The following is a 23,258-nucleotide window of genomic DNA, read 5'->3' as shown; positions in this document are numbered from 1 at the left end:
TGGGCTGGGTGCTGAGCACAGGGCTGAGCACGCAGAGATGGTTTTGTTCTTGCTGAGCTGCAGCACAGCCAAGGCCTGTCCTGCCCCTTGTCAGCCATGCTGGGGAGGGGCTGGGGCTGCGGGGGAGCTGGGCAGGGGACACAGCCAGGACAGGGGACCCCAACTGAGCCCGGGCATAGCCCAGACCAGAGCACATCATGCTCAGGGTATGAAGGGGGGGAACAGGGAGGAAGGGGGGAATTTTGTAGGGAGGGCTTTTGCCTTCCCAGGGAACGCTTAGGCAAGAGGGGGCCCTGTTTCACCCGTGGGCAGGGTCACTACCAACGACACAGACACCAACTGAAGGAATTGTGTCATTTATATCATGCACAGCTGCAAAGATTTACAAAAGGATAAGCTCAGAAAAGCACATCATCATTAGCAAAGAATTACAAAAGAAGTTCAGCAATCCATCATAAACCATCATTACATTTTGATGACGAATTCCTTGGTGAAACACCAGAGGTGTTTGTGGCAGACAAAGATTCTGGCTGACTATCAAAGTACACCTTACAGACATCAGTAGTACTTTAGTGACAGCATTCTTCATTCTTTTTTCTCAATCTCATTCCAATTAGGAACAAGAATTCTGTTGTCCCTGGAGCTGGCACCTTTTTAATTCCAGAATAATGCCCCTAGGCCCTTTGCTGTTCAGCTTTACCATGCTGTCTGTGGCAAACAAGGCTTGGGGAGCCCTTTCCCCTCTGGCTGGAAGGGGCCGGGTCCCAGTCCCTTATGGGCACCCAGGCTCCTGGATGGAATTCCTGTGCAAGTCCCTCAGGGTCACAGCAGCCTTCACATGGAGCCCCGTGGATCAGAGCATTTCCCAAAGGGGCCCTTGGGGCAAACAGGGAGATTTGGTCTGGCAGGATGTGTAAAACAATCTCCTGGCAGATCTACTTGCTCTCACACAGAATCCTTGGCTGCAGGGACACAATCCCATTGTTCCTGCCCAGGTTTCAGCATTCAGAGTTGTCTTTCCTCCTTCAACTGCCTCGGGAGGGCCTTTTGGCCTCGGGACCCACGCTCTGGCTCCATTATTAGGACTGCTGCACCTAAACCCTTTATTTGTAAAAACAGTGGTGATTGGAGGTGGATCTCCTTTTTTCACAATCATTCCTAAAAATGCAGTATCAATAATTGTACTACCCTGTCACAGGGTTAAATAATCCAATCCTGGTCACTATTGTTTAACAGAATTACTGTAATTTCTCCTTGATATTCTGCATCATTTCCTCCTGCCATGACATGAACACTTTGCAAGGCCAAGCTCCAAGGGAGCAGTTACCAAAGCAAATTGTTCTGGAGGAATCTGAATTCCTGTTTCAGAATTGATAGCTCTCATTTGCTTTGAATTTATCCTAATGAATTCCAATGCTTGAAGGCCCAGCCCTGCAGCCTCTGGGCTGGCCCTGCCAGGGGCCATCACAGCCAGAACAATTTCCCAGGCAGCCCAAGTCTCACTGCCCATGGTTGGATTTGCAAATTGGGGGCAGCCGTGCACAGCCAGGGGGTTTCATTTCCCCAGTGGGCCATTGTTAAAGGCATGGAGCACATCTGGGAGATGGGTTCTCCATGGGCAAAGGTTCCCATCTCCTCATTTTTCCAACTGCTCTTTTAACAACCCCTTCACCCTTTCAACCAATCCTGCAGCTTGTACATAGTCTGGTACATGAAAAACCCTGCAGGCTTAATCACTGTATTTTTCACAGGAACAGACAAAGCACTCTGTACCACAGTATCAGCAAATCCTGTAAAAATAGCCAATTTCCTCCCTTCCTCCTTTTTCCATTGTATACAATCTCACAAAGTTGACCACTGGCATGAGGGTCCTGGCCAATCCTGTTTTGTAGAGTATTTAGTGTTACATCCCTGAGCAGCCAAAGATACCAAATTAGTATTTTCAGCAATATTTCATATTATTATTATTTTTATGTATATATTGATATAGAAATATATATATAGACATATAAATAAATCTATAAACATAAGTATGAAGGTCCTATAATACTTTAAACATGTATATAGTCATTTATTATATTGATATTTCACTTGCAAAAGTGCATCTGAGCTTACCCAAGATTAAAATCTTCTTCTGTTGTTCCATAAGCAACAGAAAATTTTTTCCTTCTGAAGGTGCTGTTCCCAATGTACTCTTAACAAATTCATCTTTGTCTGCCCAAACCCACAAGGCGTTTTCCTTTTCCATTTGTAATTTTTGGATGCATTTGAAGCCATCCAAGGGTGCAGCTTCTTTTACCCGACTGCCCCACTGCTCCCACAGGGCTCTGACCTCAGCCCACTCCAGAGCCAGGGAACTCCACGGAAGGGCTTCCCAGCTGGGAATTTCTGATGGGACTGATTCCACACATTTACATTGAACAAGTGACATTTTGTTGGCATCTGGCCAGACTGTGCCAGTTTTGTTTTACCAGTGGGCATGGTCAGCACCAAAGACACAAACTCCAGCTGAAGGAATCAGTGTCATTTCCTGCAGTTCAGAGCAGCAAAGAATCACAAAAGGAGCAGCTCAGAAATGCACCCAACCATCCCCACCAAAGATTGCAGCAGTGATTAACAAAGATCCAGCAGCATTTACCCTCAGCCTTTACCATCCCTCAGACCCACACAGCAGCTGGGGAAGCTGTCACAGCCAAGGGCTGCAGAGCCACTCCTGGGCACTGGCAATTCCTGCAGGTGCCTCCAGCCCCAGGTGAGGCTCCAACCCCGCTGGGAGAGGGCCCAGCTCAGACAGTGCTGAATGAACAAACTGACAGCACTGCTAGTGTGGCAACATCTGCTTTCATCCTCCTCTTGGGTCCCTCCCAAAGCCTGGCCAGGGCTCAAGGAGGAACCAAGGGAAGTGACTTGGACCATACAGCCCCAAACAAGGCCAGATGTCAGATTTCACAGCCTTGTCTGGCTTCTAAATAAACAAAGGTCAATACATGTTTCACTAAGGAGTGGCTACATCTATCACAGTGCTAATGACAATGCATATTTCATTAGAGAGCAGATACAAAGATAACCTTTGCTTGGAAGGTTCATCCAGAGGCCACCTTTGGCTCAGGGCCTGCTGTCCAGGCCTCACTCAGGGCTGTGTCCAGGCCTTGGCACTCGAGGGACGTGGTTTAGTGCTGGGCTTGGCACTGCTGGATGAGCGGCTGCACTGGGTGAGCTCAGAGGGCTTTTCCAAGAGAGAGGATTCCGTGATTCCATGATTCTATCCACTGCATTCAGCTGGGGCTATTTTAGCAGCATTCCTTTGCTCCAAAAGTTCCCTCTTGCCCAGCTCCTGTGGCCTGAGGCTTCAGCTCCTTCAGCTCCTGGTGCTGAGCTGCTCATGCTGAACGAGACGACTCAGAGAGAAGAACACCATCCATGCAATTCCTTCTGGGACACGGAGAGGGGAGGCTGTGCAAACAGGAGCATTGTTTGCTGTGGCCTCCTCTCTGCCCTTCACGCCTTTCACTGCTTTGAACCAGCCAAGAGCTTTTTCCAAGAGTGCAATGGAGCAGCTGTTCCTGCTCCCAGGCCTGGCTCTCTCCAGTCTCTGCCCTTGCCTGGTTCTGTCCCTCTTGCTGTGCCCTCTGTTCCCCCAGGGCTCGCTGGCTGCTGCCCAGGACTGTGGCACTGGCACAGATCCAGGGCTCCAGAGCCTCCTTTCTCTGCCTTTGCAGCTGCCTGGGCACAGCAGCCTTTTCCATCTGGAAGCTCCCCATGGACAGGGAGTGCCCAGCTCCGTTCCTTGCACAGCCCCCAGGAGACCAGGGCTGCCATCTCCAGTCCCTGCTGGCACTGGGGGCTCCCAGGTGCCTCAGGCTGCTGTGACACCGCTGCACACGGGAGGGAAGAGGGGCAGGGGCTGTGCTCAAAGTCAGCTCCATGTGCTGCTGCTGCTGCTGCTGCTGCGGGGTCATTTGTGCAGCCCTGCCCCAGAGTCAGGGACCAGATCCTGCCAGTCTCTTCCAGCCCTGGCTGCTCAGAGTTTGGGCCCTGGAGCCTCAGGTGGCCAAAGGCAGCTGCTGCTGGTCCCTCTGTGTGCCCGTGTTCAGCAGTGCTGCTCCATCAGTCTGTGCCCAGCAACGGGGAAAGGCCTCAGCCCTGCAGGGCCAGGAGCTGCCGGGCTCTGCCTGAGCAGCTCAGCCAGCAGGAAGGGAGCTGCTCCACACGGGAACCAGGAACAAAGGACATTCCTTTGATAGGACATGTTTTCTATTGAAAGGGAAAAAAAGGAAAAAGGAAAAAAATAGGTAAATTGTAAAAGATAAGCATAAAATCCAAGTATTAGTGAAAAAACATAACACAATGTTAGTGAAAAAAACAAAACATAAATGCAAAGATACATTCTTTGCATTAAGAGGTAAATGATCTTTTTCAAAAGAGAACTCAGTTCTTTACATTGTAAATGTGCTGATGGCATGGATCCATCTTTGTGACCTCAAAAGCCTCTTAAAAGATTTTGGGCTTTGTTCCCTACATTGGTATTTGAAATTGTGCTCAAAGCAAGAGGAAATTGCTTTGTGCCCTTCCAGCTCCAAGCAGGACTGGGAATGGAAACTCTGTCAAACCCCACATCCTTTAGAAGATGATCTTCCTTCTCACCCTGCGAATGAGCTGCACATTCCTGTTCTAATTGTCAGGGATTTCTTAGAGACACAAAGTCCCACTTACGGCTTTTTGCTCTGGTTTGGCAGTGCAGAAGGGCAATTCTCCATCCACCAGCTCCAGACTGCACTGCCTCAGGAACACAGCCCACTCGCCAGCTTTGGCCCACCCGTGGCACTGCTAGAGGAGGAAGAAAGTGCAATTGCACAATTCCAGCCAGTAAAGAAGGAAGAACAGGACAGACAAAACACCCTGTACAGATCCAGGCATTCAGCTGGGACTGTGAAGAGTTTGGGTCCTTGCCAGTTGGATGTGTGTCCCCAGCTGCAATCTCTGGGCCTGCAGCAGAGTCTCACTCACCGGCCAAAGCAGAAAGCTCAGGCGCTGTGCTCACAACGGGCTCGTCTGATGCAAATCTGTGAGAGCAATGTGAGGGCAGAGCCAGCCCAGCTGGGCCCAGATCTGAGCCCAGCAGAGCCCTGGCAGAGCCCAGAGCAGCCTCAGCACCCGCAGAGCCCGGCTGCAAGGAGAGAAAGCAGAAACCGCCCGTCAGCTGAGGGCTCCTGTGCCCTTGTGCCAAGGCCTGCGGTGCCCAGGCCATGCTGGCTGTGCCCAGAGCTGTGCCCAGAGCTGCCCATCCCTGCTGCCTTTGGCACAGAGCAGGAGGGCAGGACATGTGCCCAGCCTGCAGCCGGCCACGGCACATCCAGCCCTCAGCAGCTGCCCAGTGCAGGATGCTCCTGTGCTCGCTGCCAGCTCCCAAAAGCTCTGATCCCACCCTGCCAAGCACACAGGGACCCACCTCACGCCAGCCACGGCTGGAAGAAAAGCTGCTCCCAAACCATGGCCTCAGCCTTCTCCAAGGGCACGGCCCATCCACGCCACAGCTGCTCCCAAGCACTTCCCCATCCACACTGGACCATCTTGAATGCTTCTTCTGGAATAACAAACAACACATTATTGACAAGAGTTTTGAGACAAAAAGGGAAAACAAGAAAAACAGTAAAAACTCTTATCTCTGTCAGTGCCATGAGGAAGGCCCCACCCCTACATGCTAGGGAAAAACCCAGCCATGGCTGAGGGAATCCCACACTTTCTCTCTTCCTCCCTGCACTGTCCCCCAAAATCACAGTGACCCCAAAGCAAACAAGGGCAGTGGAGCAGCCCAAGCCCTTCCTTGCCTGCACAGCAAAGCAGCTGTGCACAGGTTCTGGAGCCCCACCTCTGCTCCCACCACGGGGCTTTGTTTGTGTTGGGCTGGCTGCCCCAGCCCCAGCCCCAGCCCGGGGCACGGTGGGTGCTGGGGGCTGTTGGCAGAGCCAGGAGCCCACTCCCATTTCGTACCCACCCCAGCCCATCCTCCCAGCCCTGCCAAAAGCAGCTGGGCAGCAACTGAAGAATGAGTTGCATCTGCCCCAGCAAAGGGGGAGCCTTTGGTTCCCCGCCATGCTGGGTCATGCCCAAATCTGGCAGAATTTCCCCAGATGGGGACTCATCTGCAAATTCCCCGTGGAGTTTGGCTTTGAAGAAGGTGCCAGAATCAAAGTGCATCACCTTCAGCCTCCAGTGGCCAGGCTGAGGAAGAGCTTGTCATCCTTGATGTCACCCTCGCTGTCTCCAGCAGCAGCAGCAGCAGCAGCAGCATCCCGACCCGGTACAGCTTCTCCAGGGGCTCCTTCTCCTTCCCTGCGGGCAGACCAGGCTCTCAGGGCTCTGCCCAGGCCCCAGCTGTCAGGGAACCAGGACAAGCAAAACCAGCTGGGATGGCAGCCACCAGTGCTGGGCAGAGCAGCTCAGCTCCAGCACAAGGGCTCCAGCACAAGGGCTGCGTGTTCCCATCCCATGACCCCGGTGCAGTGACACTGGCAGCACAAAAACGGGTTGGGTTCCTTTGCTTCTCATTGCCAAGGCATATGTGGAGCAGGAAATTACCAGGGCCCTGGATCAAAGTGTGCCTGTGGCGCTCTCCCTTCTTCTATGGCAGAGGAATATCCTGCATCCAAGGAACACAGAACAGGTCTTCCAGTGTGGGTCTGTCCAAGGAGTTCACGGATAAACACCACCAGATCAGGTCTTTGCACTCTGGGGGGAGAAAGCAGAAACTGACGGTCAGCCAGAGAAGGCTCCTGTCTGCTTTACCCCATTGTTCCCATGCCCAGGCCATGCTGGATGCGCTCTGAGCTGGGCCTAAACTTTCCCACCAATTCCCTGTTTTGGAGGAGAGCAGGACATGTGCCACCTCCTCAGCAGCTGCCAGAGCGGGATGCCCACGAGCCCGCTGCTGGCTCCCAGCACTTGGATTCCCCCCGTGCCCAGAGAAGAGGATCCACCTTGAGAGAGCCCTTGTGGCAGCGGGAGCTGGCCCCAGCTGAGGTTCCGGCCCCTCCTGAAAGGGTGCTCCCCGCAGACCATCTGGTGCAGCAGGATGCCCAGGGACCAGACCGTCGCTGCCTCGCCATGGTACCAGCCAAAGTCGTTCCATTCCGGGGGGCTGTAGGACAGTGTTCCTATGGAATACAGATGGAGTTCATCAGGGGGATGCTGCTGCTCCCAGAGCCTGGCCCCAGCATCCCTGGGTATGCGGGGGCTGCATCAGGGGCACACAGGGTGACCACTGCCCTCTCGCCAGCATCTGGGACTTGTGCACAAAGTTAGGGTTGGAAAAGAAGCCTCTGGTGCTGGAAGAGGGCAGCCCTGGCTAGGCCCGACCATGACATGCAAAGGAAAAACCCACTCCATGCTGGGGAAAAAACATGCCCTTATCCTCCCTGCCTGCATTGCCACAAAAATATTATGAAGCCAAGGGAAACAGGGCGAGTGGGGTAGTGCAAGCCCTTCCTCTCATTTGCACACCAAACTGGCTGGGGCACAGGTTCCACCCTCTCTCTCTGCTACCCCCACCCACGGGGGTTTTGGTCGGGCTGGCTGCCCCAGCCCAGCCCCAGTCCTGGGCAGAGTGGCTGGCAAAGGCTGCCAGCAGGGCTGGAAGATGGCTGCCCACCCAGCCCTGCTCTAAAGCAACTCAGCTGAGGACGCAGTGCCCTGACTGGCAGCAAAAGGGAGAATCCCCGCTGCCACAGCCAGCTTGGGCTGGGAGATGTTGGGCCATGAGACGTCAGCAGCGGGAGCACAGCCCTCGGTAGGCTCACCTGCAAAGTGTGTGTAGACTGTGTCCTGCAGGTAGGTGCCACAGCCAAAATCAATCAGCTTGGCCTGCCCGGTGTCCAGGTCAACCAGGATGTTCTCTGGCTTGATGTCCCTGTGCAGGACCCCGCAGCTGGTGCAGTGCCGCACGGCCTCCAGCACCTGGCGGAACAGCTCCCGCGCCTCCTCCTCGGGCAGGAACCGCCGTGCCCCAATGAAACGATGCAGGTCCTGACACTGCTCTGGCCGCTCCAGCACCATGACGATGCAGTTGGGGAGCTCGAGCCACTCCAGCAGCTGGACCACACCGGGGAAGCCAGTGGACACCTTGGCCAGCAGCACGATCTCCAGGGGTGCGCTGGTGCCGTCGGGCTGTGGGAGGAGCACGATGCCGTCACTGGGGCCGATGCCGTGCCAGGCCTGGGGAAGCCCTCAGCCAGGCCGAGATGCTCTGCGCCCTGCGCTGGCCCCACGCCCGCTCTCCCTCGGGGCGTCCTTGCGGCTCCCACCGTGCCGGGCCCCGGCTCATCCCTGGCCGGCAGCCCCGGCTGCTGCCGCTGGTCCCGCTCACTCACCAGCTCGCCCCAGTGCCGGACGCGGTTCCGTGGCACCCTTTTGATGGCCACCTGCAAGCCAAGGCCAGCAGCGGGATGAGCTCGCCGCCCGAACTGCGAGCCCCATCCTCCGCCCTCCGCCCTCCTCCTCCTCCATCGCCTCCTCCTGCGCCCGCCGCCGGCCCCGCCGCTCACCGGGGCGCCGTCCGAGAGCCTCGTGGCCGCGAAGACTCTGCCGAAGCCGCCGCGTCCCAGCAGCGATCCCAGCCGGTACCGCTCCTGTAGGGCCTCCTGCGCCGTCCCTGCGGGCGGGACGCGGCTGTCAGCGCTCGGCCCGGGGCCAGCAACGGCCCCCGAGCGCCCCTCACCCGCCCCGGGCCGGCCATGCCCAGGCGTTCGCTCCCGGGAACGCGGCACGGGAGGCTCGGGACCGGCGGCCGCGCTGCCGAGCGGCGGAGCTCGGGCCGGGGAAGCCGCAGCGGAGGCGGCGTGAGGGGCCGCGCCGCGTATGTGCTCCGCGGGCCCCGGGAGGAGCCGGGGCCGGGGCCGGGGCCGAGGCCGGGGCGGGGGGCGGGGTCGGGGCCGGGCTCGGGCCAGGCGGAGGCAAAGGGCAGCGATGCCGCCCCCGCACCAGGCACTGATGCCCGCCCAGCAGCGCCACCGCCAGTACAGCCAGAGCCCGGCGGAGGCGAGACCGCGGCGGGACGGCCGGGGCCGGGCACGGGGCAGCCCCGCCCGGGGCCGGGGGCGGGCCGGGGGCATGGCCCGGCCCTGCAGGGGACAGGGAGGCGGGGAGAGGAGAGGGACGCCGGGCAAGGGACCCCGAGAGAAGGGTGCCCGACAGCGGGAAAGGGAGGGAGAGAGAAAGAAAGAGAGAAGAGAAAGAGAGTATTCAAAATATCTCTTTGCTTTGCCGCTTCCGCTGCTGCCGCCGCTGCTGCCGCCGCTGCTGCTGCCGCCGCTGCCGCCGCTGCAACTGAAGCACCGGGGCCGTTCGTCCCCGTGTCCGTTCCCCGCTGGCCCCACGAGCCCCTCGTTCGAGCCCCGCGCGCCCCGGGGACAGCCCCTCCGTCTGCCCAAACACGGGAACTTTGCAGTGCTGAGCGCAGATGCAGAGCCCTGACTCCTGCACACTGGCACAGCGATCCCCTCACTTGCTGCTGGGCATTGTCCTTGCTGAGGGTCAAACACTGTCGGGGCACCTTCCCTTGGGGTAGGATTCCTACCTGAGCCCAGCACTGCACTGACACCTCCAGTGTTGCTTTCCTGTAAAAACAGGAGAAGGAAAACTGTGTGTGGCTCATGGTATTTTAGAGTGTCTAAAAATCACTAAGTCACCAATCTTAGAGATGCAGTGCATCTGGAATTACTGGGATGGAGAAGTAGTGCAACATGGAAAAGGGGAGCATAGAAATAAATAGAGGAAAGCATCTAGGATTGTTTCTTTCATTTTCATTTCACTTCTGGAAAGCTGTTTCAGTTTTCCAGGAATCTTCTCCTGTCTGCTCTTCCCAAGAATCTCTCATGGAGAATAAGGTCAATTTTCTGTCACAAGATTTGCCACCAGGAAATGATGCCACTGGTGCAATTTTCATTGTAACTGTTTGTGCTGGCTTAGGGCAAATTTGGGGAGGAAATCTCCAAAAGGGGTCCGTCTGGAGTGCAAGTTCAAGCGGCCCCTCCCCCTACTAGGTCAGGAAAAGACTTCCCTCGAGAAAAGTGAAAAAAAAACCCAGGTTATTTAACAAGGAAAGTATTCAGAAGCATGAAAAATGAATAATATGAAATCAAACTCTGACAGTGCTGAAGAGATGGCAAATTCAGAAAGTCCTTTTTGTGGGTTGTAGTTGGCTCACTCAGTCTCTTTTAAGTCCCTGTGGCGCTGGAATGCAGCGTCCCAGACCTCGGTGGGCCACAGGGGTGAGCTGCTGCCGGTGTTTGTCTGGGTTTTCAGTCCAGAGCAGGTTTAAACAGTTCCAAGAAAAAGGAAAGTCACAGTCCAAGGAACTTCTCTTCCTAAGCTAGCTAACACCAAATTGCTAGACCTGGGCTGTGAAGGCATCGGGAAATTTCCAAATCTGGGCACTGGCGGTCCCAGAAAACACTAGATCTGGATGGTGCTGCAGCCAGAACCTGCAGATTTCCAAATTTTGGCTTTCTGTGCCAGCAAATCCCTGGACTTGGGCTGTGCCAGTACCAGGAAGTTTTCAGATCTGGGCGCTGGCACTGCCAACAAACACCAGATCTGGGTGGTGTCATTGCCAGCGACAGAAATCTGCCAGATTTGGGCTCTGCTGGCACTGAGAAATTTCCAAATCTTGGTTCTGGTGCAGGAAACACAAGATGTGGGTGGTGCCAGACCCAGTAGCAGGAAGCTGCCACAGGTTTTGGATTTCTGTGCCAGCAAATTGCTGCACTTGGGCTGTGCCAGAATGGGGAAATTTCCAGATCTGGGCACTGGCAGTGCCAGCAAACACCACATTTCAGGCTGCAGGCTCCAGGAAGGACTGGGTCTGGATGCCTTCCTCTTTTCTTTCCTTCTTTCCTTCCGTCTTTCTTGGGATCCTGCTGCCAACAAAGTCCAGATTGGGCAGTTCTGGCAAGGGGAAATTGCCAGGTTTTAGCTTTCTTTGCCAGCAAATTCTGGATATGGGTGGTGCCAGAAGAGGGAAATTGCCAGATGTGGGCACTGGCAGTGCCAGCGCATGCCAGATCTTGGTGTGGAATGTGCCGGCACTGGGAAATTGCCAGATGCTTATTTTCTGTGCCAGCAAATTGCTGGAATTATGCTGTGCAGGCATCTGAAAAATTCCGGATCTGGGTACTGGGGGTGTCAGCAAACATGAGATGGGGTTGCTGTAGGTACCAGGTATTTGCTTGGTTTTGGCTTTCTTTGCCAGCAAATTGCTGGACTTGGACTGTGACAGAATTTGGAAATATCAAGATCTGGGAACTGGCAGTGCCAGCAAACACCACAGTTCAGGAAGGATTGGATCTGGACCCGTTCCCTCCCTGCATCCCCCCCTCAACAAGGTGCCAGAGGGGCTGGACAGCAGCCAGGCAGAAAGGGACGTGCAGGGACTGATGGACAGCAGGCTGGACATGAGCCAGCAGTGTGCCCATGTGGCCAAGAAGGCCAATGGCTCCTGGCCTGGCTCAGGAATGGTGTGGGCAGCAGGAGCAGGGCAGGGATTCTTCCTCTGTGCTCAGCACTGCTTGGGCAGCACCTCGAGTGCTGTGTCCAGTTCTGGGGCCCCCTAATTTAGGAAGGACATGGAAGGGCTGGAGTGTGTCCAGAGAAGGGCAACAAGGCTAGGGAGGGGTCTGGAAGAACACAAGTCCTGTGAGGAGCGGCTGAAGGACCTGCAGTTGTTTATCCTGGAGGAGGCTCAGGGGAGACAAGGCGTTGTCAGGGCACAGGTTGGACTTGATGACCTCCATGGCCTCTTCCACCCTTGCTGATTCTGGGATTCTCTGAAACCACCCTTGGAGCAGTTGCAGGAGGAGCCCTGGGCCTCCTCTTCAGAAGCTCCAGCAGCCCAGGTCCCTCAGCTTCTCCTGCCAGCCCCAAAGCCCATCCTGTCAGTCCTGCAGAGCCTCTGCAGCTCCTCCTCACTGCCCAGAACAGGGAGCCCCAGAGCCAGACACAGCAGCCCAGATGTGCCCCCCTGGCCTGGGGTGCCTCTGGCAAGGGAGCAGCACCAGGCACTGCAGGAGCCTGCAGACAATTGATCTGAAGGCCAAAGCTCCTTAGCTCCTTCTGAAAGAGCAGGAACAGTTCCTCATTCCAGTGTGGTGGAATGCTGGGCACCACAGCTCCAGGCGAGGACTGGACACAAGGTTGCTCCCACTGAGTGCTGTGATGGGTTCTGCAGGAGCTCTGGGCTCTGTGCTTGCCAGGCACAATGAGGAGAGAAGGAGCCAAGTGCACTGATGTGGGAAATGGATTTGTAGAAAGTTTTTAGAGCCTAATAGAAGGCCCACACCGTATGAATCTGTATATAAATCTTGAGACAAGAAATGCTAACTTAAAAATGCCATGGAGTAGGACAGATATTGTTGAGAGAGAAATGGAGCTAGAAAAAAGTTTCAAAAGATGGCCTTGCAAATAAGACTTTGGAAAAATAGAGCTACGAAAGATGCATTTTAGTGGGACCCACAAGGGGTAGTTTTAAATAATTGGCTTTAAGGCATCTACAACATGGCATGGCAAAAATCTGATAGACCAAGAACTACTGTAATTAGGAAATAGTTGGCTTCTGATTGTGATGGTGTAAATTATGTGTATTTTCTCACCCTTCTCATGAGACTGAAAATGGAATATAAGTTTTTAAAACACCTCTCAGTGTCCCCATCTCTAGGTCAAGAAAAGAGTATTATCCAACTCACTGACACACCTTTGCCTCGAGCATAACCCAGCCTGGACCAAACACACTGAAAGGTTTCCCCTTTGGCCCATGTGTCGAAACATCAGGTCTGCTGTTTGACAGCTCAGGTTGGTTTGGTGTCAAGGAGTTTCCCTCAGAAATACTGGGTTTGTCTTCCTCTGTGCCTTCCCCTCAGCAGCCTTGGGGATGCTCCTGTGTGAAGCCATCTGTCTCACACAGTTTGAGACAACTTCAAACAGGATATTGTGCAATAAGTCGTCTCCTCTAAAGTGTTTCAACAACCCCTTTCCAGCAATAGGAAATTATTACTGATAGATGAAAGTGGAAAACCCCCAACAGTTTATTAACAAACAGAATTCCCCATGACACGCGTTACAAGAAGGCGCCGGGGTCTCTCTCGGAAGAACAGGAGCTGTCACAGAGCAGTTCCAGCAGCTGATGGAAGCTCAGGGGCTCGTCCGGCGTCGGCTTTCTCCCATGGCAGAGCTCCATGAAGCAGGCCGGGCAATGAAGCAGCTGGGCTGGAGCCCCTCACTGCTTTTTCTCCCCGGCGTGGCTCAGTGTCCTGGTTTAGGGCAAATTTGTTAAAGAATCTGCAAAGGAGGGCCCCTCCAGAAAGCAAAACCCACACAGCCCCTCCCCCCAACCGGTTCAGGAAAAAATTCCTTGGAGACAGGTGGAAAGAGCCTGTTTATTTCAGGAACAACACCCCCCAGCACACAAAATGAACAATAGCCGATGACACCGCTCTGAGAAAGATGACAAATTCAGAAAGTCTCTTTCAGGGGTGGTTGCTCTGTTGTCAGTCCCTCTGGCACTGGGGCAACTGCTGCAGCTGAACCTTCGGTGTTCCCGGGTCCCAGTCCGGAGCAGGTTCGAGATGGTCACAGAAACAGGAGAGGAGAAACAGTCCAGGAAGGGATGTGGACTCTTTAGCTAAACTAGCTAATGAGCAGAGGCCAAAGCAGAGCAGAAGCGAGAGCAGAAAAGAGAGCAAGCAAAGCAGCAAGCTGAAAGCAAGAAGTGAAAAACAGCCCTATGCACTGTTTGTCTCTGTGTCCCTGATAAGAGAAACCCAAACAAAACTTCCACTCTTCAGAGTCGGTCTTAAAGGCACAGAACAGATGAATGGGGATACAAGCATCATAACATCACCCCAGGACATTCCACCCCTTATCCCCATATCATCAACATACTACAACACATCATGCATTATTCATACAAAATTTCCATCTGTTTCCCCAAAATTACAAGCAATACCCATCATGCCTTCATCACATCCCCACACTGGACCACTGAATCCAGGCCCTGTATTACAGAGCTGCAGAGCCCCTTTTCACTTTAGTCACTTAAAGCTCCATCTATCACTTGCCCAGACCTTCAACTCTTACACATTTCCTTCTAACTCATGTCTGTATGGTTTAATGTACAGACAATAGCAGTAACATCCAATGAACAGTGATATTGCATATCATTCTTACCCCACAATCAGATCTCCTTGAGGTACACATCGTGTTGTTCCATCTCTTTGCATTATCCACCACGTGCAACCTGGTCCCTGAGAAAAGACAACCTCACGAATGGGTTTGTCTGTACTCGAGGCAGAATTGATCCACACAGTCTTCCCTAACAAACCTCTGATATGTACCACTGAGACTTTGTCTCCTTCTATTACATTCAGGGACTCAGACTGGGCAGGACCTGCTCGGTTGGTGGAACCTCGGGTGTTAACTAACCAGGTGGCTTTTGCCAGATGCTGCTCCCAATTCTTGAAAGATCCACCACCCAAAGCTTTCAACTGGGTTTTTAGTAGTCCATTGTACCTCTCCACTTTTCCTGCAGCTGGAGCATGGTAGGGGATATGGTACACCCACTCAATGCCATGTTCCCTAGCCCAGGTGTTGATAAGGCTGTTCTTGAAATGAGTCCCATTGTCTGACTCAATCCTCTCAGGGGTGCCATGTCTCCACAGAACTTGCTTTTCAAGGCCCAGGATGGTGTTCCGGGCTGTAGCATGAGACACAGGGTAGGTTTCCAGCCATCCAGTGGTGGCCTCCACCATGGTCAGCACGTAGCGCTTGCCCTGGCGTGTCTGGGGCAGTGTGATGTAGTCAATCTGCCAGGCCTCCCCCTACTTATACTTGGACCACCGCCCACCGTACCACAGAGGCTTCACTCGCTTGGCCTGCTGGATGGCAGCACACGTCTCACAGTCATGGATAACCTGAGAAATACTGTCCATGGTTAGATCCACCCCTCGGTTTCGTGCCCACTTATAGGTGGCATCTCTGCCCTGGTGGCCTGAGGGTCATGGGCCCATCGAGCTAGGAATAACTCTCCCTTATGTTCCCAATCTAGGTCTATTTTGGACACCCCTATCTTTGCAGGTTGGTCTACCTGCTCATTGTTTTGGTGTTCCTCATTGGCCCTGCTCTTGGGGACATGGGCATCTACATGGCGGACCTTCACAGGTAGCCTCCCTACCCTGGTAGCAATGTCTTTCCACTCTTCAGCAGCCCAGATTGGTTTTCCTCTATGCTGCCAGTTTGCCTCTTTCTACCTCTCCAGCCATCCCCACAGAGCATTGGCTACTATCCATGAATCAGTGTAGAGGTAGAGCTTTGGCCATTTCTCTCTCTCAGCAATGTCCAGGGCCAGTTGAACAGCTTTGAGTTCAGCAAGTTGGTTTGATCCACCTTCTCCTTCGGTAGCTTGTGCAGCCTATCGTGTGGGGCTCCATACGGCTGCTTTCCACTTCCTGTTCATCCCGTCAATGTGACAGGAACCGTCAGTGAAAAGAGCGTAGCGTGTTTCCTCTGGGGGCAGTTGGTTGTATGGAGGAGCCTCTTCAGCCCGTGTCACTGGTTTTTGTTCCTCTTCATTAGCAAGACCAAAGTTCTCACCTTCCGGCCAGTTTGTAATTATCTCCAGAATCCCAGGGCGATTCAGGTTTCCAATATTGGCATGCTATGTAATAAGAGCAATCCATTTACTCCATGTAGTGTCAGTGGTGTGGTCGGTAGTGGGAACCTTTCCTTTAAACATCCACGCCAGCACTGGTAGTCAGGGTGCCAGGGGGAGTTGTGCTTCTGTACCAATCACCTCTGAGGCAGCCTGGACTCCAAGATTTCCTTCCCTGTAGGAGTGTAGTTGGCTTCAGAGCCTCTTTAGCTTTGACTCAAAAATCCCAGTGGTTGGCCTCGAGTGTCCCCAGGCACCTTCTGCCAAAGGCTCCAGGACAAGCCATTGTTCCCGGCTGCAGAGTACAGCACATTCTTCACCTCTGCTCCTGTCCTGACTGGGCCAAGGGCAATCACATGAGTGATCTCCTGCTTGATCTGGGCAAAGGCTTGTTGCTGTTCAGGACCCCAGTGGAACTCGTTCTTCTTGCAGCTAAAGAGGGCTCACAATCTTACTTTATTCGGGAATAATAAATTTGCATTCCCCAAAACCTATGGCACCCAGGAAAGCTTGTGTTTCCATCTTGCTCGTTGGTGGAGACATCGTGGTGGTTTTGTTGATGACCTCAGTGGGAATCTGACGCCGTCCGTCTTGCCACTTCACTCCCATACACTGGATCTCTTTGGCACATCCCTTGACTTTGCTCTTCTTGACAGCAAAGCTGGCTTCTTGCAGAATCCTGATGATCCTCTCTCCTTTCTCAAATACTTCCATTGCCGTGTTCCCCCACACAATGACATCATCGATGTACTGCAGGTGCTCTGGAGCCTCACCCTTTTCCAGTGCAGCCTGGATCAGTCCATGGCAGATGGTGGGGCTGTGCTTCCACCCCTGGGGCAGTCGGTTCCAGGTGTACTGCACTCCCCTCCAGGTGAAAGCAAACTGAGGCCTGCATTCTGCTGCCACAGGAATGGAGAAAAATGTGTTAGCAATGCCAATGGTGGCAAAGCACTTTGCTGCCTTGGACTCCAGCTCGTACTGGAGTTCCAGAATGTCCGGCACAGCAGCGCTCAGTGGTGGAGTCACTTCATTCAATGCACGACAGTCCACAGTCAATCTCCATTCTCCTTCAGATTTACGCACAGGCCAAGTGAGGCTGTTGAAGGGTGAGTGGGTCTTGCGGACCAGCCCTTGGCTCTCCAGCTCACGGATCATTTTGTGGATGGGGATCATGGCAACTTGATTCATCTGATACTGCCGGTGGTGCACTGTTGAGGTGGCAATTGGTGGTCTTTGCTCTTCCACCTGCAGGAGTCCTACTGCAGACGGGTTTTCTGATAGTCCAGGCAAAGTGTTCAACTGCTTGATGTTTTCTGCCTCCACAGCAGCTATGCCAAAAGCCCATCTGAGTCCCTTTGGGTCTTTGTAATAGCCGTTCAAGAGGAAATCTATGCCCAGAATACACGGGGCCTCTGGGCCAGTCAAATAGGATGTTTTTTCCACTCTTTCCCAGTCAGGCTCACCTCGGCTTCTAACAGGGTAAATTGCTGTGTTCCCCCCGTCACCCTGGCAATGGAAACAGGTTCTGCCCCCACATGTCCCAATGGTATCAGGGTACACTGAGCACCAGTATCAATAAGGCGTCTTACTTTTGTGGTTCTGATGTGCCAGGCCATCGGATCCACACCGTCCAGAAAATCCAGTTTTCTGGTGCCTCTCCCTGGCTGGAGGCAAGGCCCCTCTAACCCTGGGTATTCATGGTAGAGGTACCTTCCAGGGGATCTGACAGATCATACTCAGCAGCTCGGTCATGGGAGGCTGAGGCTACCTTCACTTTACTGGACTTCCCTTGATTTGTGTTTCACTCCTTGAGCGGACGCACCCATGCTGCCAGGACAGAAGTACGTTTTCCATCCCACCTTCCCATGTCTTCCCCGTGGTCACGCAGAAAAAAGCACAGGTCAGCCCGTGGGGTGTACCCCCCCTCTCTCTAGCTGGGGAACGTTGGGCTCTGACTCTGGGGCCTGTGACTCACAGTGGTGCAATGTGGGAACTGTTCCTCCTCACCTCTCCCCTCACCACCTCCCTCATCTCCTCTTTGAGGTCCTTAATCACAGCAGAGACATGAGCCTGCATCAGTCCATTGATCATGCTTTCATAATTCTTAAGCTTGTTGGCTACAGAACCCACTCTCTCTTGGTTGTTATCAGCATTAATTGTTGCAATAAAGGTGGTGTATTGGTATGGCCCCAGATTTGCCAGGCTCCACAACATTTGCCCTGTGCACCTGACTTTGTCGGGGTCATTATCATGCTGTCCATCCCTCCTAAAGAGTACCTCTAATTCTGCCAGTTCTCTCAGCTGTTGGATCCCTTCCTCAAGGGTCTTCCAGCACATTCTGTGGTGCTGGTCCTGCATTCTCTCCCTGTGGCCAAACCTCTCTCTGACACTCATTAAAAGCCGAGCCCAGAGGGAAAGAGACTCTGGCTCCTTTTCAACAATCTGATTGATACCTGAGTCGTGGGTCAAGGGTCCCAAATTCCTTGCCTCACCACCATCCAGCTGGACGCTTGTACTCATAACATCTCAGACGCAAAGCAGCCAGGTTGTATAAGCCTCACATCCCCGTCATACAATGTCTGTGCGCAGATTACGGAGACTTTTGTACTTCAGGGACTTGGTGATGATTGCAACATCTTGCTCCCCTGTGGGTTGTGAGGGCTGTCTTTTATCTGGGTGCTCTGCTTTTGTCTTAGATCTCTTTGTTTCTACAGGGGCAACTGCTGCTGGCTGTGTCTGCCTTTGCAATTCAGCTGGAACCTGGACAGTTGTAACATCTGTGGGTTCTGCTGCTGCACTTTTAGACTTTCCCTCTTCAAGGCAGAGGGAGGGCTTCTCACCAGCTGGGGAAGTGTATTCCTTCAGCATCCAGCCCATCTCACGTATCTCCTTCACCAGACGCCCCACCCAATCTGGGTAGTTCACATCTGGGGTGGGATGTGGGCTAGGGTCAGGCTCTGGGACAGCAGCATCCCCAGACTCTGGTGGCGTATTACATTCTGGGGTTGGTGTCAGTGTGGTTATCCAGGTTAGTCACCCCTCCTCTCTAAATGCTAAATAGAGGAGGCCTATCAGCAACACCAGCCACTGTATGATATCATTAATATTTAGAGTGGATGTGAACCCTTCAAAAACTAGTGGGGTAGACCCAAAGAGATAGCTAAAGGGTTGGGAGAAGATTTCACCCAGTGTCATTTCCTTACAGCAAGTGCCTTTATTAAAGAAACCCCAAAACCATACTGTTAGTGTGTGATAGCTGTGAATCTGTGTGCCTGCTTTCCAGAGGAAATTAAAAACCATTAATTCCTCACCTTATTCACCCATAAAACAAACCGGATAACAGCCACAGTAGCCTTGGTTATAGGACCCATGTTTAGATAAGGGCCTATAAATGGGAGGAATAAAGCCACGATCACGTGCCACCCAAACCAGGGCAAGCTGGACCACATGGTGTCACTTAATGAGGTTTCTATAGCTACACACAAACATTAGATTACTCAGGAACTGTTATTCCTTTTTTGTTTCTGTGCCCTCGAGCCCCACATTAGGCGTCAAAATCTGTCTTGGTTTGGAAAGACAGGAGTCTGCTAAGGAAGGCAGGAGCTTCCCCTGAAATGGAGAATGTAAACCCTCCTCACCCCTCCAAATTGCTATAAATTTTAAATTAAGGGTCTCTCATGCAAAAATATGGGAGCAGTAAATAACAGCTCTTTAATAGGGGAAAAAAAAAAGGATAAAATAAACATTGCAGTACACTAGAACAACACTGACAGAGTCAGAACCCAACCTGACACCCTGTAGGTCAGGGTGTTGGTGGCAGTCCCATTGGAATTGTGGCTGCAGCCCTCCTGCAGTGTCAAGGGTGGTTCGGTTGGTGCAAGGGGAATCTGTAGAGAAGGATGTATTCTTCCTCTGAAGACCCAATGGAAGGAGAGGCAGCTGCTGTTTCTCTGGGGAATCCCGTGGAGAAAAACATGCTGGTGTCTCAAAAAATTTCTGGATTATATCTGAGTAGGAATGCTTGTCTCCTTCCTCTGGGCCGAACATCTCACCATGGGATGTTAGTGTTCTTATCAGTCATGCAATGACATTCAATAGTCTGTTATCAGCAGATGTTCCCTCCCGAGGGAGGTGTGAATGTGGGCACTCAAAGAGAGAGATAAAGCAAACTGCCCACTGGACAAAGGTAATCTGCCATACAGATGGCAATGGCAAACAACTTGCACTGCAATCTTCAACAGCTATGCTGTGCCTCTTAGTGACAAACCTGCCCTCCCCAAATGCCCCAACCACCAAGGCCATTACAAGGGGAGGGAAAGAGGACTATGGGGGACGGATGACATTAACATCACTACACATCTTAACATACACATAGTATCTACCTCCTCATTGTGAGACCCAACTATGACACTACTCCTCTGTAACACTGTGCAATAACGGAGGCTTGTTCCTACCAGACCCGGCAATGTCCCAGTGGCACCTGTGTCCCATAAGGCCCCACTTGGTCAAAGCAGAGCCTTGGCTTAACAATCGACTGTTGTTTCCTTGAAATTCCATTTGTGAAAAACAGGTTCACTCTCCTGTGAAAATGTACAAAGTTGAATAAAGGACAATGGGAGACCAGGACCACGGAGCGAAGGTTATTACAGCCGGGTGCATCTTGACACTCAGCAAGGAGAACCCTGTTACCTTCAGGGATACCCCTGAAATACCTTTCCCCTTACATCAGCCTGTTGCATATTCATAGACCCTCATGCATATCCATAAACTACTTTACATATTCCAGGAACAATTTTACATGGCCCCTCCTCGAGTCTGCCTTTTCAGAGCATGTGTGTTTCTTGGCTGTGGTTTTGGCTCCTTCTCTTTATCACCTCCAGTTTTTGGGCCTTGGCCCACTCTGCCTTCAGACAGTGAGTGGTGATAGTTTGCAGATCTGTCCAGGTGTCCTCATCCTGTGTGCATTGGATGTTATCCCATCCAAGCAGGCAGTTTAACACAAGCAGCTATTTCACTGAGCTTAATTTACAACAGAAATAAAAGCGATATTTTTAGAACAAAGTTACTTTAACAGCACACATATAAAATCCATTTTAATATTTCCAAAAAGCCAATATTATGATATTTATCTCTAACAGGATGAAGGAGCCCTGGCCCAGGCTCTGGCCCTGGGGAACACGGGGAAGCTGCCAGGGGGTCCCTGTCCCCCTGTGCCACCCCCAGGGCCCCGGCCCCCCATCCCCGTGTCAGGCTCTGGGGTCGATCTCGTGGAACATCCTCTGGGGATGGCTGCGGAGCCGGGGGCGGGGGGACCTGGGGGGACAGGGGACCCTGCTGTGCATGGGCAGGGTTGGACTGCTCTGGGGGGAGCTGTGAGGGGGGCCGGGGCAGAGTGACCTCCCCAGTGACCTCACACAGCCCTGTGATGTCACACAGCCATGTCATACAGCCCCCTGTGATGTCACATGGTCCCCTGGGATGTCACACAACCCTTGTGATGTCACACAGCCCCCTGTGATATCAGACAACTCCTGTGATGTCACATAGACCCTGTGATGTCAAAAAGTCCCTGTGATGTCTCAGAGTCAACTCTAGCATGTCAATCTGGAATGTCATGCAGCTGCACTGTGATGTCTCAGAAGACTTTGTGATGTCAGAAAGCCGCCATGTGATGCCACAGTCTCTTCTGTGATGTCATAGCCTGCTCTCTGATGTAACAGGGACACCCTCTATCATGGCAGGGTCTGCTCTAGGCCTCACACCCTACTCTATGATGTCGCTGACAGCTGTGTGATGTCACAACCCCCTCAGTGATGCCACAAAAGTCTCTGTGATGTCATACTGCCACTCTGTAATGTCACATCCCACACTTTGACCTCACAGACTGCTATATAATGGCACAGAGCCATGCCATGATGTCACAGCCTGCTCTGTTATGTCACAGAATCCTCTCTATGATGCCATAGCTGCTCAATGACCTCACATAACAAACTCTGTAATGTCATAGCCCAATCTGTGACCACACACAACCCATTCTGTACAGTCACACAGCCCCTTGCTGACATCCCAGCTGCTCTGTGCCTCTATGACACAGCCCCAGAGATGCTGCTGTGACACAGCCCCCTCAGGGCCATCCCACAGCCCCTGCCAGTGCTGAGCCCCTGTGAGCTCTGTCTGTGCCCTGCTGGTGTCCCTGAGGGGCCCTGGCAGTGCCCCAGCCCTGCTGGGCTGTGCACGGGAGCTGCTTCTGCCCAGAGCTGTCTCTCTGCAGCGCTGCCCTTGCCAGGAGCTGCCTCTGGGCCAGGAGCCCGGCCCAGCTCAGCAGCACTGACACAGCACATGGACTTCAATGATCCTCTGGGGCTTTGGTGCTCTTTGCATCAGACTCAGTCCCTCAGAGTGGGCTCAAAGAACTTCTCAAGAACTCAAAATTAAATTGAAACTCCAAAGTTCCTTGAAGATTTAATGGATCTCACCGAGAGACCCGACTGAGAAAGTGTCCCCTGGTTCCAGGTAGAGCAATACACTGGAGGCAGCGATGACAGGTGGGGATAAACAAGGCCAAGCTCTCTCTGGTGCTGAGCAAAGCTGGATGTGTTTGAGGAATGCAAAGGGCCAAGGCCTGAGCCCCAGGCCCTGGCCATGCAGATCCTGTCCCTCCCTCCTTGCTCAGGGCTCTTCCCGGGATGGGCACTGGCATGTGGGGATGTGCAATGGCAAGGGCAGGAGCATGGGGCGGCCCCTGCCAGGCTGCTGAGCAGGGACAAGGAGGCAATGAGGCCCCAGCCCTGCAAGGGTCACTTGTCTCTTGCTCCTGCCTCAGGCCCAGTGCCAGCAGCCATGGCCAAAGCGCTGCCCAAGTTGACTCTGGCAGGGCTGTCTTGCAGCTGCTGCCCATCCCTGTGCCCTGTGCAGCCCAGGCTGTGCCACGGTGTCCCTGCCCTGCGCCTCTGTCCCTGCAGGCTGTCGGCATCCCCCGGCTGCCCCACCTGGCTGGGCCCTTCCTTTGCTGCCAGCTCTGCCTCCTGCCTGCCTCTGCCTGCCCACATAAAGCCTGGGGCTGATACCAAAAGGGTTAATTCAATTTTTACTGTGCCTGTGAACTTTCAGCACAGGAACAAGGCATGCAGGGGCTGCTTTCCCAGCAGGAATGGTTGGAAGTGAAGACATCTGGCTCAAGAGTGCAGTGAGAGAAAAAAGGACTGAATCTGGGAACTTGGGGTGGGTTTTATAGTAATGGGTAAACTGTAATACACATTTAGTGGCACTGGTAGAATTACATGTCCACATAAAGTTAGGAGTTATCCCTCAGTCGACCTCAGGCCTGAATAAATGATACCCTCTTAAATAGCAAATTAGTGTTAAGGAGCCTTATTCGGATATTTTGGAGACATGGTGACAGTGGGGCCTCACAGAACCAAGGAGTCAGCTGTGACACTGAGCAAACTCATGGAACAAAAGGTCAATTGTGACACAGCAGAACCCCATGGAACCAAAATCCATTTTGGCACATTGGAGCCACATTGAACCAATGGTCCATTGTGATACTGCGGATCCAAGGAGA

The 23,258-nt window shown here is 53.1% G+C and overlaps 1 protein-coding gene across 1 annotated transcript; it reads right to left on the bottom strand.

The window, feature by feature from the left end:
• Positions 1 to 6,622: 6,622 nt before the first annotated feature.
• On the bottom strand, positions 6,623 to 17,785 carry LOC141727817 (serine/threonine-protein kinase pim-1-like). The gene is made up of 6 exons (XM_074534105.1): positions 17,702 to 17,785; positions 8,541 to 8,624; positions 8,367 to 8,417; positions 7,797 to 8,163; positions 6,978 to 7,154; positions 6,623 to 6,729 (listed from the first exon to the last, which is right to left on the bottom strand). Exons 1-6 carry the CDS (start codon positions 17,783 to 17,785, stop codon positions 6,623 to 6,625), a joined length of 870 nt encoding a protein of 289 aa, XP_074390206.1.
• Between the last annotated feature and the right edge of the window lie 5,473 nt (positions 17,786 to 23,258).

The sequence above is a fragment of the Zonotrichia albicollis genome, unplaced genomic scaffold (genome assembly GCF_047830755.1).
Source record: "Zonotrichia albicollis isolate bZonAlb1 unplaced genomic scaffold, bZonAlb1.hap1 Scaffold_254, whole genome shotgun sequence".
NCBI lineage: Eukaryota > Metazoa > Chordata > Aves > Passeriformes > Passerellidae > Zonotrichia > Zonotrichia albicollis.
Note: the sequence above shows the minus strand (reverse complement) of the source record. Positions and strands in the feature narration are given on the sequence as shown.

Coding starts and splice junctions, on each gene's coding strand:
- LOC141727817 (XM_074534105.1), bottom strand. CDS start 17,785: ATGATCAATGGACTGATGCAGGCTCATGTCTCTGCTGTGATTAAGGAC. Junction 8,418..8,540: donor GGCTCTCGGACGGCGCCCCG/GTGAGCGGCGGG, acceptor CTTGGCTTGCAG/GTGGCCATCAAAAGGGTGCC. Junction 8,164..8,366: donor TCCGGCACTGGGGCGAGCTG/GTGAGTGAGCGG, acceptor CTCCTCCCACAG/CCCGACGGCACCAGCGCACC.